Source organism: Cryptotermes secundus, unplaced genomic scaffold (genome assembly GCF_002891405.2).
Source record: "Cryptotermes secundus unplaced genomic scaffold, Csec_1.0 scaffold369, whole genome shotgun sequence".
Classification (NCBI taxonomy): domain Eukaryota; kingdom Metazoa; phylum Arthropoda; class Insecta; order Blattodea; family Kalotermitidae; genus Cryptotermes; species Cryptotermes secundus.
The window spans coordinates 967,949-988,591 of NW_019725844.1; the positions used below are offsets into that span (position 1 = coordinate 967,949).

The 20,643-nt window shown below is 41.3% G+C and overlaps 1 protein-coding gene across 1 annotated transcript in view; it reads right to left on the reverse strand.

The window, feature by feature from the left end:
- Positions 1 to 1,012: 1,012 nt before the first annotated feature.
- The window catches only part of LOC111863694 (ubiquitin-like protein 3), a 110,450-nt gene continuing 90,819 nt past the window's right edge, over positions 1,013 to 20,643 (reverse strand). Inside the window, exons 3-4 of the mRNA XM_023850235.2 lie at positions 7,599 to 7,763; positions 1,013 to 3,552 (exon numbers count right to left, since the gene is read on the reverse strand). Of these exons, the coding sequence (XP_023706003.1) occupies positions 3,488 to 3,552; positions 7,599 to 7,763 (230 nt within the window). The 3' untranslated portion in view covers positions 1,013 to 3,487. The remainder of the gene's footprint in view (positions 3,553 to 7,598; positions 7,764 to 20,643) is intronic.

Here is a 20,643-nt window from a genome sequence, read left to right on the forward strand (position 1 = left end):
CAGGAAGTAAAGACTGTTTGCATATAGCACTTGTGCAGGGGTTTTGCCTAGGATGTCCCCCCCCCATCCTTCCTATAGTCTGGACCTGGCTCCAAGTGATTTTCACATGTTCACATACTTGAAGCAGTTTTTTGGCAGCCCAGGCATGGCTCGTAATAAGATCTGAAGACAGTCAGAAACCAGTTCAGTGGACTAGCGGCACAGTTCTATTACACAGACTTGTCACATGATACAAGTGCCTGAAAAACGATTTAAGGTCTCTAGTAATGATGTAATTTTTATTAATTTCTTTTAATCACCAAATGGTCTTTACTTTCTGGATGACCTATGTATATCATTGTCATGAACTTTTAGATCTTATTTTATGTCTTCCTGTTCTCCTCTTTGGCTTCCAGTCTGCTGTATCATATTGCCAGCATGTTCTCCACAGAGTGTTTCATTAAATAATGTTGACACAACTATGTGACATGTAATGTACGGGTACAATGTCATACTGATAATGCATGTTTTCCTCTCTTCTTCTTAATGTTCTCTAATAAGTTTTTATTACTTGATCCTTAAGCATAAACATTTTCATTACTTTCATTCTCCTTAGGGTCAATAACAAAGGGATAGTTGGTTCCTCCAAAATGCTGTTGCCTCTCTACCAAACTACATGGGTTCACATTCCAGAAGACTACAATTTTAATATTCACCACTGTCACAACCTCAAATCTCATTCAGTGTTTGAATAATTTGGGTGTACTGTTTAGGCATGTAGTGTGACTTACTACTGCATGGTCAGACAGTTAGTTTATTGGGATTATGAAGAGAAAGCAGAAGATAAACAGAAGTGCACATAATATGAAGTCAAATAAAATCAGCCATAAATATTTTTAATATATACTTATGCAAAGAGGACTTTTAGCACAGAACTGTGTCCATCCATCAATCCACTGGGAGTACAAGTGGAGGAAGAAGGGAGACTGCACTGTAAATAATACTGAAAACCGTGGCAAAGGAGAGGCATCTACATGCTGCAAAAAACAACCTTTTATTTCTTCTTCAAAAATCAGGTGGGCAAGTTACACAACAGAGAGAGTTACATGAATAAATATGGCTTGGAGTACCGGACACAGGAGAAGTGTTGTCTGAATATACCCCCCCCCACACACACACACACACAAAAGAAAGACAGGTTTGTGATCTGAACTTTATTCTCTATTTCTACTCCATTTCTGTAGAATAAAATCCTCTCTTGGAGGAAATCACATACCAGGTATGAAACAAAAATACATTAGTACTATAATATTTACAAGTAAACTAGAGAATGTAAATAGACATCTGACAAAAGAAAATGCTTACATTCACTTTGCAGTTTCATTGCTGAACAACAAGCATGGACAGAACAACTTGACCTGCAGAGTGGACAACACAAAGCACAGTCACTGTGCAGGAGTCAATTCCTCCCCAACCTGACTCAGCTCTCTCTTTCACACACATACACACACACATACAACCCAAATCTGATGATAACAAATATGGTACACCTGTGGCTAGCCAACATGAGACAGGGTAATAACATATTTCACTGCAGTAGTGAAGAAAATAAAAAATGGGAGAAGGGGAATGGAGGGGAGAGACAGAAGAAAACATCATTTGGGACACAAATAGCTAATACTAACACATGTGAACATTTTTAAGGTACCTGAATTACTTTATGGTTGGTACTAGGAACAAAGTAAATGTCAAAAATGTAAACTTCAAATCATCATTCTACAGAAAATTATTACGTTCTGATAATTAAGAGGAAAGATCATGCAGATAAAAGTACAGTTTAACTGATAATATATCTGTATATATTATAAGTGTATTTATCTTTATAATATTTATGAACTGCATTTATATATGTACCAACTCTCCATTCAATAATTCTCTCTAGTTATTTACGATGGACATTTTAACACTGGATTAATTAATTTGCACAGAAGTAGGCCACTATTTTTATGTCTTGTTATTTTTCTTTCTTCATAAAACATACAAATTGATCTCAGCACTTCATCAGAAGTTCCAACCTCTCAACAGAATAATAAACTACATAAAAATTACTGCCACATTACATTTATTCATCATGATTTTCCCACTGGCTAAAAAAGAAACTGGACTAAATAGATTATCCTGTTATAACAGGATCCATATATGAACATCTCCTGTGGTCTGACCACTTCGACATAGTTGGTACAGTAACCAAGTGATTTCCTTGGAACTCAATTCGATGCCAGACCTAGGCTTCAGCATGCTGTGACAACAAACATTAAATAACCGGGTACACTACAGACAGTATATATTCCTAATTTCTGCAATGTGAACAATCGTGGTCAACAAAAAGCAAAGCATAATTTTGTACACTCTCACCACTTATTTAAATTTAAAGTTTAGCTGTCAGAACTAAGTCTAATGCGTGGTGCTCTCCTATTTAAAATTGAGAAAAAATGTAATTTAAATCAGTTCAATAATCATGATACATTTCACTTTCAGATATAAACATTTAATTTTAGATCAAATGTTGTGTATATGTAAATGAATTTAAAAATTCTTAAGCATTCCAAAGTCCTTTTAAAGATATGTGTGTACATGTATATATGTATATGTACACACATGCACATATATATGAATTCAGTGATGCCAGATGTCATACTGAAACCACAGACCTGTATGTATACATCAATACTATGTGACAAGATATAACATTTTGTGGCTAAAGCAGTTTGATAAATAGCATGCACACATATCTTGTCAATTGGCCAGTAAATCCCACAGTTGACATCCCCATACAGATAAACTGAGAACATGCTTCTGTGTAACAGCTCTGAACAGAAAAAGTATGAGTTTTTTAAGTTTCTGTACAATTTCCTCAAGCATAATAAGGGTCAAATAATATACATATAATTCTAGAAAGAGAAAAAACTATAAAACAAAAGAGTTCCAAGGCTGAAATGGAAAAAAAAACCAAGAAATATTTTGCTCCTAGTGAGTAACTGAATGTAAAGAACTCAGATATAATTTTGTAGCTCCACAAGGAGTAGCACAACAACCAGATTTCACTGCTCAGTCCCTCAATTGCTTCGTCGAATACACACTTAGAATCTGTTACACTACCTGAATATCACAACAATATGAAAATCTCACAACAGGACTTATGGCAGGCAGGTAGGCAGACAGTTCCCTACTCCAGTCTGCTTAGCAGTCCTGGACTAATTAGCCACACTGAGCGTGGCACTGTGGTACCAGTACACTGCTTGTATTCACACTTGCAGTCTTGAGATACTTATCCATCCCAGTGCACATTGCTCAGCAGTTGATCCAGAATCAGCGTGTAAGTCCGTGGCCACTGTAGGGTCACCACATCCTATGTTTCCAATTTATACAAGCTTTATCACTTTGGGATGCTCCAGTTCATACTGGGATATAGGCTTCTACATGCTTGTACTGGTGCCCATGGTACTGATTACAGAATACAGCATGATGTAGAGCAGCAACTGCTCCCCCCACCCTTGCTTTTCTGCCGTTGGTCTGTAACAAAGTACAGGTGAAAATCATTCATAAGCATTAACATTATTACTGCTGCCACCATGAATCAAGTGGAAGAATCTGTCTTATCTGTCTTTGAACGTGCACGTGTGTTTGTCTTGTTTAGATCAGTTTTCAATGACACCTCACTTCTTTGCCACAAAAAAAAAATACTGTAAATCATCAGTTACTGAATAAATCATAGGTAAACTGTGTTCTCAGTGTACCAGCCTGCACAGACATGTAGACAAAACTTTGTGTACATTATTATAAATTAGCTGCAAGGACCCGGCCTTGCCTGGGTTATGTGATCAGTCTTCATTTTGACTGACCACAGGACACTACAATATCTTACATGACTATTTTCTTTGGTGTCCCACACAATAATCACAAGCACGTCACATTCTAAGGAAATACACCTGGAAGTCACATTATTAAAGGCAGCTGTAACTCACCAACGAAAATCTCCATCAATATATCTGTAATACACTTAAACTGTAAATGCCCAATAACCTCAGAGACAGCTTCACAATTCACACTGATACTATTAGAGGACATTAATTTCTGCTATTGGAGGGCAGCACAAATACTAAAATAATCACTACGTGTCCAAGTCCAAGATATTGAAACATACCATTTTTCTGTGAACTTCAGGACAACATTCTTAATTCTATTCCTGAAACCTATTTGGAATGTCACATAATTTTATAAGTTACTCAAGATTATGAAAATACATAGTGTAAACATGTTTTGCTCCAGAGTTACGTGCTCATTATTTTGCACTCTGCACAGAAATATCGCTCAGGTTTTCTTACATATATATGGCAAATTTCAGCATTCTACATTCCTTGGTTTCTGAGTTAGAGCATTAACACACAAACCCACACATTCTCTTTTATTTAGGTTGTCACATGACAGATTAAAGCCAAAATAGCAGACCCAGAAAGACGTCCACTGCTAATGACATATTATAAAGCAAAGTTGAAAAGTTGTGGTGATAAAGTATCTCCTTGTTTTAGACCATTTTAGATAGGAAATGTATCAAATGTTTACCTATATGAACTTCACTACACATTTCATTTAAACACTTTCTGATCAGCCTAACTAGTTTCATGGGTATGGGTATTATTAGGCTGGTGAAATTATTTTTTAAGCACCAATGTATCAGTGTCTTTTTCTCATAACCACTATAGCTAACATTGTGCATACTTTTCTTTTTGTGTTTCACCTGGTGCTTCTTTTGTCTATTATAACATGGATGTGTGTGTTGTTTCACAAACCATAATGAAAATCTCCAAAGACAAAACATGTAGCTAGACATAATAAGACAATGTAAAGTAAAAGTATAGCAAAGCTATCCCTGTAACAGACTGTGAAGGCCCATAGGGTTGTGAGATGTTGAGGGTCCCACATTATCTAAACAATCAGCTCAAAGATGGCAGTGAGGTTGTCAGCCTTATGCGCTGGCCATGCTTTACTCCCCAGGAAAATTATTTAATTAATTCCTGGTACTCATTTCTGTTAGAGGCTGAGTCGACCCCAGGGGCATATTGCGTCTGGAAGGATTATGTCAACTGAAAAAAATCCAATGACCTCATTGGGACTTGGAACCTGCGACCTTCCAGCTTGTAGCATAGTGCCTCAACCAACTACACATGCCCCAATAAAACACTGTATACAAGATTGTGTCACAAAAGGTGTCTGTGCATTCATATACTAAAGAAGAGGGAAGGGAGGTGGAGGGAGACAGAGAGTAATGTAAACTGTGCATTGGTGGCTGAGCTTATTCTCATTTGTGAACCAGCCTGCAGCCACCTTCCTGCACTACCTTGTGCTTTCCCCATTTCTACTACCCATAAGTTTTCCTGCCTACCACCTCCCTTTCACCTGTCGTTCAGGACTTGTAGACACAGAGAAAGGTATCTGTGGTTTAGCTCTCATGGGAATAACTTGCTCTAGAGCCGAAAATCACCACTGGCCCTGATCCTAGGGGTGGCTAGGTGAATCACTGATGTTTGAGGCCAATAAGATGAGTTGTGTGCTATTCAGACTGTCCACCAGTGTTGTTTCTAAATTCATCTTGGCATTTTCTGTTCTGCTCACCTCTGGTATGCTGTTCTTGTATTGTTTCATTTAACTATGTTTATTTTTTTTTTGTCTTAGCACTAATGTCTATTAATTACAAAGCTGCAACAGGATCACACCAAGATCAGAGGTCACTACTATTTGTGTATGCTGCCCTCATTATTGTTTCTATCTTGTTTATTTCTTTATTAATCACACATTCAGCTCCATTACAACTGTATATCACTGAATTATTTAGACATTATGTACACCTTAACCTGACACCCCAAGTAGGAGTAAAAATGTGGAAAGGAAGATGAATCTCCCTACTTCAAATGCAGATGCATTGGGGCAGCAGACCGGGAGTTTGTTTTGGATTGAACCACTGTTAAATATCACTTCTAGAAAAAAAATATACACATACTCTTGGTATTCAGCTGTGAAGAGAGTCTACTGTCTGGTCTCTGTCCAGACATCAAGTGTTTTGACTCTGATGGTACTACTGGATAATTTTGACAGTTCCTCTCTGAATTTCCCATTACAGACATGGAGGTTGGGATTCCCAGATGGAAGGTGATTCTTGGATTCAAAGCGCATGGTGTCACACACCCCTGTATCAGGCATTCCTGTCAAAAAATGGGTATGATGGAATGTGACCCCAGGCCATGATCAATGGAGAAAATGCAGATTTGATGGAAAAGTTCATATACAGATGTGTGTCTAATATGTTGACCATCTTAGGACTACTATGAAGATGATCCTCAGTGTGGTCTGATGGTCTCTCGGCCCAGTTTTTAGTCTTTCTTTCAGCTATGTGTGCAGTGGAAGCAGGTTGGGCTCATAACCCATAGGTCCATGTACTAAAACCACACTCTGGGCAAGTGATACAGAGTGGCTTCCTGTTTCTCTCTACTGCTACTTGGGATCCTTCTCAGTAAAGTTTACGATGCACGTAAATACTTCAATGACACAGTTGTAATGGAACTCACTATGTACATAATAAAGAGAAGAACAAGATAAAACGGCAGAGAGCTCTTACTTGATAAACAAAAGCAGGTGAACGAAACGGAGAAAGCCAAACACAAATTTAGAATCAACACTTTGAAACAGAATTTTGATCACACACCACTTATCTAACAGCCCCAAACACCAGAAAGTTGTCTAGCTGTCCCTGGATTCTGGACCAGCTATTACTGTGGTTCCTAGAGCAAGCTGCTCTGTCAAAAGCCACATCATGAATACATGAATACATTGCTCTTCAGTCCATCCCCAAGTCCCGACTGACAGGTAAAGCGAGATGGAAGGCAGTAGGAGTGGGGGAATAGCACAGGTTGTATGGGAAGGGAGCTGCAGACTTGTTTGCAAATGGGAATATACTGAGCCAGCAATGCATGGCTCAAACTGGAGTAGAGGTAAAGTTCTAAGCTTTACACATTATGGCCGGGAGTGGTCAACTTCATGCTCTAACAGCTTAACCCTTGGGGAACAATCCCCAGGTACCCAATGGATATTAACCCACAAATACTGAATACATATTAGATCTATAACCTTTGAGTTTGATCTTCATGCAGAACAATCTGTACCTATCTGGGACAGGATAAATAAATGATAAATAAATGATTTTTTTTTCTTTCATACTGCACTGACTTCATCAGTCACTAGACTAACCAACCCTTCCTGATGACTCAACATCACTACCAGCAAAGCCCACCATATCTCATGATTGTAAGCCACTTAAATCCAGTTCATACCTTCACAGTCCAATTCTCTAAGATATATTTTACTATTATCCTACTATTTCACTCACAGTCACTGAAATGGTGTCATTCTAAGCATGAGATTCTCCACAGAAATATGGTATTCCTTATTGTGTTTTACACTAGAGCCAGCCCACCTCTACTGTCTTGATTTTACATGTCACTGCCTCCCACACATTCAAACATTTTCAAAGGGCCTCCATTACTGAGGAGTTAATAACCACCTACCTTGTGAATTAGGTTCTGGCAGGTTTTCCCGTGGCACCAGATGCATGACAGTGGTCTTGCCAAATGGCAATCCAAGCGCCCGCAGCGTGACATTGCTCTGTAAGAAGCGGCCCTGATAGATCAGTCGCAGAATCTCTGCCTTTGCTACTGCTTCTTCAGCCCAGTCTGAAACAGGAAAACATACATGACATTAGCTACAACTGAAATATATCGTTATGTGTTTGTTGAATGATCAGACACTTTGACATTAGCCCTTCCTTCCTGACTGTTGCAGTATGTCAAGCCTTGTANGTCATACTAGTGAAAACAACAATGTAGGATCCTAAAATGTTTTGTAGTAGTAATGCATTTGTATAGAATATGCAATTAATAATGCTTAGGCAATTTTTTGTAGAATGTGAAACAACATGCTGAGAAATCTATAGTTAGTTAGATAGTTAGTTAGTTAGTTATTAGAGAGGGTCGGTTTCCCCATGCACTTAGACCTGTAGTGGTCCACTGTGCTTCCCTCTATGATTTCTACCAGCCTCTATATCCTACCGGTATTGGTGCTTACCATCAGTCCCGCCCAGCCAGCGAGACCAGCTCTACTGGCTGAGAAGTATCTATAATGCTTCCCCCATCTACCGGAGGTATTAGTGACTGCTGTTGGGCGGCAAATGTCCGCAATTTTGCTCAGTGACCTCCTTTGGAGGTATGAGATTCTTTTACGTGCCGTAAAGCTACGACATGGGACCCACGGCTTAAAGTCCCTCCCGGAGGACTTGTTCCCTGAATTTTTCCGCCCTTAAAAATTCGACGACCTCCGCCGGGTATTTGAACCCGCGTACTACGAGTCATGAGGTGGGAACGTTACCTCTAGACTATGGAGGCCGCTTAATCTGTAGTTAACTTCTGAATGAATGGTGATATTGAAGTTTATCACTAGAACTGACAGCTGAGGCATACGCCAGTCACATGTACTGTGTCCTGGAAGGAAGTAAAGGAGCAGAGACTAAGCAAGGGAACAGAGTAGTAGTGCCAAATGCAGCAACATGGGACACTAGTCTTCAGTGAATGTGAATTGTTCTATTAAATGTACCTACACACAAAGAATTAATTATGAATCAAGAGAACTGCGCTATAAGTAATAACTGTATTATGCTCTGAAGGATGCAGCTACAGAGAGTGGTTTATAAGAGTACCACAAAATAAAGTCAGTTACAGCAATTATACCCCAATCTGAGTGTTATTCCTGGCCAATGTCACTGTCTGAAAATTTTCTGTGTGCTTAACACTTAACTGCCAAAGAGTAATTCTGTCAAGGGCACAGTTCACTAGAATTTAAACATCCCAAAGCCTAATTGCAGGCTAACTGTCATCCACCTCATGTTTTACTTGAGCCCAAACAAATTCTGAGAGGTTACATTGGCAGTGTGGTATGGCATTCATCTCACAACAAAGTTCACAATGCACAATTTTTCATTTTCTCAATTTCTGCAAGCCTAGCAGTTCAACTCAAGTCTGGATTAAGTTATACTGAATATTGCTTCCTGACAACCAAGCCAATATATCATCCTTCTTAGTGTTCTATGTATATCGGGGCCTTACCCACAATTAAAGAATGGTACGTACTGCTATCCATCGAGATCACCACTACATGAATATTTCGTTTGTCTAATGCGTTTAAGATAGAAGCCCTTTATAATTATTACCATGTTAGGTGGGTCCCTTGTCACCACAGCATGGCATGTCCTCAGGTTGTGGATGGAGGAGACATCCTCCAGTTGTGGAGGGAAGCTGCGAATATACCGAATATGCAATCGCAGAGAGCCGACAAGGGGTGGTCCTCCAGCTTGGGGGTTGGGCGTGGGGCTAACAACTCCTCACAGTAAAAAATAAGTATGATACGAAAATGAACATTAAGTCTCGGACATGGACAGATTCCTTGGATAAATGACCTAAGCTAAAGAAAATGGATATCAGATTTGCAACTTGGAATGTTCGAAGTTTGTATAGGGCAGGTTCGCTCAGGGCAGTGGCAGAAGAAATCTTAAAATATAAGTTAGATTTAGCGGGAGTACAGGAGGTCAGATGGGATGGTGGTGGCATCGCACCAGCAGGAGACTATACATTTTTCTATGGAAAGGGGAATGAAAATCATGAATTAGGTACAGGGTTTTTCATACATAAGAGAATCGTATCAGCAGTTAAGAGGGCAGAGTTCGTTAGTGATAGCATATCATATATAATACTAATAGGTCGCTGGTGTGATATCATTGTTATGAATGTTCACGCCCCAACAGAAGATATAAATTGATGACATAAAGGATAGATTCTATGAAGAACTAGAACATGTACTTGATAAATTCCCAAAGTACCCTATGAAAATTTTGTTAAGAGATTTCAATGCCAAAGTAGGGAGGGAAGACATTTTCAAACCAACGATTGGGAATGAGAGTTTGCATGAAATTAGTAATGATAATGGAGTTAAGAGTAGTGAACTTTGCCACATCAAAAAATCTTACTGTCAAAAGTACAAAGTTCCCACATCGTAACATCCATAAATTTACTTGGACATCTCCTGATGGGAAGATACACAATCAGATAGACCATATTTTGATAGAAGGTAGATGGCACTCAAATATACTTGATGTTCGATCATTCAGGGCAGCAGATTGTGATACTGACCACTACCTGGTGGTGGCAAAGGTTAGGGAAAGACTCGCAGTGATCAAACAAACAACACACAGGGCATATGGAGAGGTTCACTCTCAACAAATTAAATGAGGTATAGGGTAAAGAGCAGTATTGTGTTGAAATTTCAAATAGGTTCGTGGCTTTGGAAAACTTGGAAACTGAAGTGGATGTTAATAAAGCTTGGGAAACTATTAGAGAGAATATAAAAATGTCTGCCAAAGAGAGTCTAGGTTATTATGAACCGAAGAAGCATAAGCCATGGTTCGATGAAGGATGTTCAGAATTATTAGATCAAAGAAAGCAGGGGTTAATCTGAACAATATAAGTCTTGAAACCAGCAGGCATTTCAGGAACAAAAAGAGGGAATATCTGAAAGACAAACTTGATGAGCTTGCAATGAACAGTAAGAACAAGAACATTAGAGACCTGTATAGGGGAATAAATTACTTTAAGAGGAGTTACCAGCCTAGGATGAGAATGATGATCTGCTTGCTGATTCGCACAACATTTTGAATAGGTGGAGGAACTACTTCTCTCAGTTACTGAATGTAAATAGGGTCAGTAATGTTAGGCAGACAGAAATCCATACAGCTTAACCATTAATACCTGATCCTAGCCTTTTTGAGGTTGAAAGTGCTATTGCAAAATTGAAATGGTATATATCACCAGGTAGTGATCACATTCCGGCATAACTTATCCAAGCAGGAGGCGGAATATTGCGTTCTAAGATCCACAATCTAATTATTTCTATCTGGCATAAGGAAAAATTGCCTGATCAGTGGAAGCAGTCTATTATTGTACCAGTTCACAAGAAGGGTGATAAAACTGACTCTATTAATTATCAGGGGATATCACTGCTCTCAACTACACACAAAATTTTATCCAATATTCCTCTCTCAAGGTTAAGCCCATATATATATATATATATATATATATATATATATATGAAATGATTGGGGATCATCAGTGTGGGTTTCGATGTAACACATCAACTACAGATCAGATCTTTTGCATTCATCAGATCATCATCATCATCATCATCATCATCATCATCATCAGTAATCTGTCAGACGACAGGTCCACAGTCTCTTCCAAAACAATTCCTCCACTTAATGCGATATTCATCAGATACTGGAGAAAAATGGGAGTACAATGAGACAGTATATCAGCTATTCATAGACGTCAAGAAAGCCTACGATTCAGTTAGGAGGGAAGTATTGTACGATATTTTGATAGAGTTTGTGATACCCATGAAACTAGTTAGGTTGATTAAAATGTGTTTAAATGAAACGTATAGTAAAGTCCGTGTAGGTAAACATTTGTCTGATAAGCTTCCTATCCAGAATGGTCTAAAACAAGGAGATGCTTTATCACCACTCCTTTTCAACTCTGCTTTAGAATATGCCATTAGGAAGGCCCAAGGAAACCAGGTGGGACTGCAATTAAATGGGACACATCAGCTGTTGGCCTATGCCGAAGATGTGAATATACTGGGTGATAATATAGATACCATAAAGAAAAACACATAAACTTTAATTGATGCAAGTAAAGAGGCTGGTCTAGAAGTACATACAGAGAACTCTAAGTATATGTTGCTGTCTTGTCACCAAAATGCAGGGCAAAATCATGACATAAGGATAGGAAATAGATGTTCTGAAAATGTACAGTTCAGATATTTGGGAATGGTAACAGATCAAAACCTGATTCAGGAGGAAATTAAGAGGAGATTGAACTCGGGTAATGCTTGCTACCATTCAGTCCAGAACCTTTTGTCTTCTCATCTGCCATCCAAAAACATAAAAATTAGGATATACAAAACTATAACTTTGCCTGTGGTTCTGTATGGGTGTGAAACTTGGTCTCTGACATTAAGGGAGGAACATAAACTTAGGGTGTTTGAGAGCAGGGTGTTGAGAATATTTGGACCGAAGAGAGATGAAGTGACAGGAGTTTGGAGAAAACTGCACAATGAGGAGCTTCATAACTTGTACTCTTCTCCAAGTATAATTAGAATGATCAAATCAAAGAAGGTGAGGTGGACAGGGCACGTAGCACGAATGGGGGAGATTATGAATGCGTATAGAATATTGCTGTGAAAGCCAGAAGGAAAGAGACCACTGGGAAGACCAAGGCATAGGGGGGTGGACAATATTAAAATGGATCTTAGAGAGATAGGATAGGATGGTATGGATTGGATTGATCTGGCTCAGGATAGGGACCAGTGGAGGGCTCTTGTGAACACGGTAATGAACCTTCGGGGTCCACGGAATGCTGGGAAATTCTTGAGTAGCTGCAGAATTTGCGGTTCCTCCAGAAGGGCTCAGCTCCATGAGTAAATGAGTAAGTATTATTATTATTGACACACTAGGCCGCGCCATAGCTCAAGCGGTTATTCGCTGGCTTCCCATCGCGGCGGCCCGGGTTCGATCCCGGGTCTGGTCAAGTGGGATTTGTGGTGGACAAAGTGGCGCTGGGGCAGGTTTTCTCTGAGTATTTCGGTTTCCCCTGCCAATTTTCATTCCACCAATAGGTCCACAATCACCCTCACCTATCATCTGGGGCTGGTACAATAGGCCAGATGTGGCCGCAGTACGAGGACTTAGTCCCACTCCACTAGCAATAAAAAAAATTGATACTGCTTGTCCCTATCTCCGGTTTTGCCTGAAGACGGAGACAGAATCCAGTCCCCAAAACGTTGTGTTTTGAAAAATAAACAGGACAATGTCTTTAGATAAAGGCAGGGCCATGGATAATGTCCAAAAACATAACATTTGTACTACTGCATCATAATCGCAAACTTTTAGATCTTATAAACATGCTATGCCTTAACAATCACACCTGGGGCCCTAAACTGATTGCTCCCATTCAGTCAAAATCGAGACAACGTAAGACACCAAGTAAGAACTGAAGCTGCGCTTGTTAGTCAAAACTATCACAGGCTTAGAGGTAATGAATGAATTTGCAAAGACAGCAAAATGGCGACTGACAGGGCAGTACTTGGAGAAACGCTCACCCCAGTGCTGGTGCCATAAACACTGAATGTCCTAATGCTGACTCCAGCTCTCCAACTGAGGTATGGCATAGCCATCTGCATATACAGGGTGTTTCACGACTTTAGGGCATAACTGCAGGAGGTGATTTCCTAGGTCTTTGTGATCAAAAAAGTTCATTATAAACATGTGTCAGATTTTGGACGGTTACGGAGTTATGACCGTTTTAAACTCAGAATAGAAGGTAACGATTACTGACAATAAACGGAACAAAATAATACACCAGCATAATACATGATACATTTAAAGTATGAATGTAAAGTTAACTTCGTGAAATTACCTTTAATTTGAATTTATTGGTGCTTAAAGCTGATTTTCGAAAATGCCACCGCCGGCCGCAACACAGGCTGCCGCTCGGTTGTGAACCGCGCTGGACATACCAACCCACCCCGCCTTAGGTAGCTCTCAAGTGTCGAGATAACGAGAATGCTGTGTCTGTAGCTGGCTAAAAATAGCGACCCGTCAGCTGACAGACGCGGTTCACACGAGGGCGTGTACGGGAATGAAAAAACGGTCGTAACTCCGTAACCGTCCAAAATCTGACACATATTTATATGAACTTTTTTGATCACAGAGACCTAGGAAATCACCTCCTGCAGTTATGCCCCAAAGTCGTGAAACACCTTGTATAATGTTTTCACCTAATGCTTGAAAGCCATAAGGATGTGACATAAGAAAATTCATGTACTTGGCAATGACAGCAAGAAACAGAACTGATATTCATGATAAAATTAAGAGGAAATTAAATCGAAGGAAGGCTTGCTGCCATTCAGTTCAGAATATTTTATATTCCAGTGCAATGATCTAAAACTTGGGCATTACATGCCACATAATTACACCACTGCTCCACACCCATCTGTCACTGCCCCTAAGATGTGGGACAGCCCTGACTAGACAGCATATCATCATATCCTTGGTCTTTAAGATACCTGCTTCAGCTGTGATCCTGCACTTGGCTGGTTACAGTCAGTTAACGAAGGTTTAAGTTTTATAATTTTATTTGTCCTGTATAAAGTGAAATAACTCATTATATATTGAGTAAGACACGAGAAAAGCGCCGAGGAAAAAATGAAGTAAAAAAGTACAGAAGATATTTACATAATGATGAGATGAGCAAGACATATAACAAGTTGTGAACATGTGTACAAAATCCTGGCTGGAAAGCCTGAAGCAAAGACATCGCTTGGGAGAACCAGGCATTGATAGGCAGATAAAAAGGTGAGGCAAAGCTATCCCTGCAACAGGCCGTGGAGACCCATAGGGTTGTGAGAGGTCGAGGCTCTCACATTTTCTGAACAGTCGACTCACAGCTGGTGGTGACGTCAGCTTTACGCGCCGGCCGTCCTTTACTCCCCAGGATGATTTCTGGTACTCATTTACGTTAGACGCTGAGTCAACCCGAGGGCCATATGCAGCTGGAAGGATTAGGTCAACTGAAAAATCCAATGACTTCCGCGGTAGCGTAGTGGTTGAGGAGATATGCTACAAGCTAGAAGGTCGCGGGTTCAAGTCCCGATGAGGTCATTGGATTTATTTCAGTTCACTTAATCCTTCCAGCCGCACTATGCCCTGGGGTTTACTCAGCCTCTAACAGAAATGAGTACCAGGAATTAATTAAACAATTTTCCTGGGGAGTAAAGCGCGGGCGGCGCGTAGGGCTGACAACCTTACCGCCATCTTTGAACCGATTGTCTAGACAATGTGGGACCCTCAACGCCTCACAACGCTATGGGCCTTCACGGCCTGGTACGGGGATAGCTTTACTTTTTTTACTTCGTCGGGATTCGAACCCGCGACCTTCTGGCTTGTAGCATAGTGCTTATTAAACAAAAGTATAAGGATGTGAACAGGATTCTAGTTATCCTGACTGAGTTATTCGTGATTTCTCTATCCCTCCAGCAGATGGCAGAATAATGCCTCAATTATGCCGCAACCACTTTCTTTACACTCCTTTCCAGTCCATCAATCATCCTACTATTTGATGCGATATGGCCTCAATAACGAAAGAGTCTTGAAACAATGCACAAAATATCATACAATCAGGTGGCATACTTTCAGTTTTGATGCTGTTTTTTTTTACCTATGTCCTGATAAGCTTTGACGGTAATGTCACCATTCATACGCACATCTAAGGGGGTTTCAGGAAAAATCATGAAAGGCCTGCAGTAAAGAAATCTTGGTAGACATTTAACGAATAACGACTGATATTGTCCACTTATTTATGATTTATTATCGATTATATCAAACGTTTTCGCTACATAGCATCGAATGGTAGGTTGATCGTGAATAATGAATTCAAAAGGCTAGGCAAGAGAGCAATGGCGGCCTAATTTGTAGTATTTTCTCGAGGGGCCTAGAAAAGCCATGAAGAATATCGGTCACGGAAGCCGGTCTCCGGCCCCAAATTTGACGCCGAGGCCTTCCGAATACGAAGGCGGAGTGCAATGCAGTAGATCGGAACGTTGAATCAGATAATAATAATAATAATAATAATAATAATAATAATAACAGCCTAGAAATAACGCCTTGAAGACGCACAGGAAGCGTCACGGCAAATTTGCGCCCATTCTCCGCACCAGATTTGGCGAATGGTCTGGCTTCACCCTTTAACCAAGATTTTTTTTATTGCTAGTGGGGTGGGACTAAGTCCCTTGTACTGCGGCCACTTCTGGCCTATTGTACCAGCCCCAGATGATAGGTGAGGGTGATTGTGGAGCAATTGGTGGAATGAAGATTGGCAGGGGGAGACCAAAGTACTCAGAGAAAACCTGCCCCAGCGCCACTTTGTCCACCACAAATCTCACTTGACCAGACCTGGGATCGAACCCGGGCCGCCGCAATGGGAAGCCAGCGACTAACCGCTTGAGCTATGGCGCGGCCCTTTAACCAAGGCTTTAACCCGGTACCCATTTAATAAGCGGCTCGGTGGGCTCCAGAGCCAGTCCGAACATGGTGGTGAATTTCTTACCCCTGGCAGGAATCGAACTCCGGCCGTTGCTATTCCGGTTCAGCAAAGAGAAAAAATCCCAAGAGCATGGTCTTAAGAGTGTGATGTTATGCAGTCTGATTTCGGGTGAACATAATTCCTCCCCCTTAAAGTCCATTTACGGAGGTAGTTTCTCCGAACTTAGTACCCATCAAACAGACTAAAACATGATCAGCCACTCCAGAAGAACGCAGTTTTAATATTCACCACCGTACAATCCTAAAATATGAGGGGAAAAAATTGTTCCTGCCAGGAATTGAATCCCGGTCGTCTAGCCAGTAGCCAGCCTGACTGGAGTCCCAGCTTTCTTTTTTAATTCGTATAGTGGGGGTGGAGTCCAACCGGGTCCACTAGGGCACGTCGGCCACTGATTGGCCTATTGTAGCCTGCCCCGGGTGATTATGATGGAGAATTTGGTGGAATGAAGACTGGCAGGGGAAACCGAAGTACTCGGAGAAAACCTGCCCCAGCGCCACTTTGTCCACCACAAATCCCACTTGACTTGACCCGGGTTCGAACACGGGCTGCCGTGATGGGGAGCCAGCGACTAGCAGCTTGAGCTATGGCGCGGCCTGGAGTCCCAGTTTACAACAATTATTAGCACAAGAGGAGGAAGAAAGAAAAGAAAAACTATTTTCAAAACTTAAAAATTATGAGATTACCGATTTTGGATCTGTTGAACACGTCCACCCACAGGTGCCAACAAATTGCTGTTCTTTTATTAAGGCGTCGCGGTAAGAGGTATTCTAACGAAGATATGGGATATAATACAGTGTTGTCGGTTGAAAGTCAACCGACTTTTCCGAGAAATACATCGCCTCAATTTTCTGGGTCGAAGAATAAGCCAAGCAAGAAACCAGAGTGACAAACATACTTCGCCAAAGAAGCGAGACAGTCATGTAATGAAAAGTAAATGCTTCAGGGCCAGGCGTTCCTCAAAGCATTTCTTGCTATCGTGAACCCGTCAGTACCCCCAAACCACGAAATAGGTCTGACCAGTCAGCACGTTATCAGATCATTGATCCTTTGTTGGGCTGCATTTCTATCCTGGCTTGACTCTAGGTTAGCACTTTCAGAGTCTCCGCAATCCTGCGAAACGCCTATTTAAATTGCCACGTCAGTCTGTCTGTAAGCAGGAAAATAGAGAGCAGCTGAACGTATTTCTATGAAATTTGATATTGTAAAAAGTTTTTACTAAAACGTGCCGACACAGTCCAATTTTGGTTAAAACCAAACATAATGGCACTTTGTATGAAGGCCTGGACGTTTGGGAATGGATGATTTATAATTTCTACTGCCGGAAGCTCCTGTTAAATGTGCATTTCATACTTTCACAGTCTTCGTATCTTCTGGGATAAAATGCGGTGCAGTCCGTTGAAAGTCAGCCAAGGTTTAGGAGGAACATATCACCTCCATCTTCAGGACAATTTGCTTGCTACCTGCTTTCACGCTAGTTCCTCTCTCGGCAAATTCTTCGACCCTCAAGCTGGAGGTGATATGTTCATCCGAAATGCCGGTTGACTCTCAAAGGATTACACGGTGTCATATCCCAGAAGATATTACTCTTCATAACCGCCGTGAGAACTTCAAATCATACATGTTTACCCACTATGAAGATCATACAATACATTCCACTACCTGACTTTATTCAGTATATTTTATGTAGTGCTATCCAAAAGTTCCCGAAATATATTAATACAAACTATTACATCTTACCTAGATCTTATTCTGCACCATCACCTTCAAAGTAGTCCTCTTGGGAGCGCATACACCGATCCCAGCGTTTCTGCCACTTTTCAAATGCATCCTGGAAGTCTTTCTTTGTTAGGGTGTTTAGTACCGTCTGCGTTTCCGCTTGAATTTCCTCAACTGTATCAAATCTTCGCCCCTTCGACTTGATTTTCATGTTGGGGAAGAGATAGAAGTCGCATGGAGCTAAGTCTGGCGAGTACGGTGGGTGGGGAACAACTGCCATCTTGTTTTCAGCCAAAAGTTCCTGCACAATGTAAGCCGTATGCGGTTGTGCGTTGTCATGGTGGAGTACCCAGTCGTTCGTGAGCCACTTCTCTGGACGTTTTCTCCTCCTGTCGTCCCTCAAACGCCTTAGAACATCACGACAGAACTCTTCATTGACTGTCTGACCAGGAGGGACGAACTCCTTACGAACAATCCCGTCAATATATATAAAAAAAAGAGATGAACATGGACTTAATGTTGCTCTTGTCGAGCTTCTTTTTGGTCGAGGTGAAGAAGGGCTCTTCCAATGCGACGATTGCTGCTTACTTTCAGGGTCGTAGCCATAAACCCAACTTTCGTCACCAGTGACAACCTTCGGAAGAAAGTTTGGATCCTCTTGAAGTTGTTGCTGAAGTTCCCTGCAGACTTCCAAGCGATGCTGCTTCTGTTCATTTTGCAGCAGTCCTCCTCATGATCAATTCTTCTGACAGAATTCGTTGACACGTACCATAACTTAGTCCCAAAGTGTTACAGAGGTCTTGGAGGGTCACTCTACGATCTTGCAGAATCAGATCCCTAACTTTCGCGACATTTTCTGGTCTGGTGCCAGTTGACGGCCGTCCCGAAGGATCGTCGTCATCATCAGTCTATGTTCGGCCATTTTTGAAACGCTCATACCAGTCATAAGTTTGTGTCTGGCCTAAACTGTTGTCACCAAAAGCTTGCAACATTTGGTGTGTTTCTGCAGTGGTTTTCCCAAGTTTAAAACAAAACTTTATACAGACACGCTTCTCTCTCAGGTCAGCCATCGCAAAACCGCAAACTCACGGAAACACAACAATGAAAATACGTTCACCAACAATAAGCCCAACCACTCAACTCGACGCCGCTTGCCACATTGATTCAAGAAGGGTGTGTAGGGAGACACCTAGCGGTATTTCGATGTACTCATAACCATTCGCGCGCAAAATTCAAATTTCGGGAACTTTTTGATAGAACCACGTATATGTGCAGCAGCATTCTCCATTCTTCTATGTAATTACACCACAAATACTATACATCTTTTCCGTCACTGCAGAGGAGCTACTTGAATGGCAAAATAGCGGCTCCAGTCTAGAAAACCGAAATTACCGGCCGTGGGGATTCACTGCGCCGACCACGCGACACCCTCTATCCGCTAAAGTTGGCACTAACTTCGCCGACAAGCGGCGGTCGCTCGGTCGGTATAGTCCGCTTGCGGACTAAAACCACGGAGGTTCTTTATTGCACAAGCTCCGTAAACCGAGCTATCTAGGAGTTTAGTCAAGCCGTTGCAAGATATGACAACGCAGCTTGATGCGCCTGCTCGCTATGTTCGAACTTCTGGCCTCCCATGGATTCCTTTCGTAGTCCAATGATATGGAAATTGCAGGAAGCCGAGTCTGAACTATGAGGAGAAAAGTGGAGTATTTCACATTCGTTTTGTCAGGGATATACTTGTCGCCGGATATGGTATCGAAAAAGCCAACGTTCGTAATAGTCACATAGTATATGCGCGGTGAATCAGTTAATAACGGACTTCAGAACTTCTATACATGCGCAATCGTTTCAAATATCCCAGAAGGTGGTGAGTATTCTCGCACACCAATGCAGACAGAAGTCAATGGATTTCAAAACTGAACACTCAATCGGCAACAAGAGCGTTATCCTGATGTACGTAGGTTGTACTGAAAGTCATGAGCAACAATTTTTTGTAAAGTAACATGCTTTATTATTGACAAACCAAATACACCACCTCAATCTACAGACCTTTCTTAATTTTTCCACATAATCTCCGCTTCTTTGTACACATTTCTCCCAGCGTTCTTGGAGTTTGAAAATTCCCCTTCTGTAAAATTCCGTTCCAGCCATCCGAAGACAGTGACGCACTGCTTTCTGAATTCAGCGTGCTTATGGACGTGTGTGCATGGGTGCGAGCAGTGTTCGAAGATGGGTGAAACATTTTAAAGATGGGAACACCAGCATCGAAGATGAGCCTCGGAGCGGTCGTCCTCGAACAGCCTCAACTGAACGCAACAAGTTAAGAGTGGATGAGATCATTCAAGATCACAGGCGTGTGACTGTGGACACAATAGCCCGAAAACTTGGAATAGGGCACAGTGCAGTATAGGAGATGATTGAAAGCATGGGCTATAGGAAAGTTTTCGCTCGTTGGGTCTCGCGGTTATTGACCGAAGACCACAAAGGTCACATTGGAAGCAACTGCAAAGATGGGGTGGGAAGTTCTTCCACACCCCTCCTATAGCCCTGATCTGGCACCCTCTGACTACCATCTTTTTGGATTTGTGAAGGAACAGCTGCGTGGACAACGTTTTGAGACAAGGGAGGCAATTCA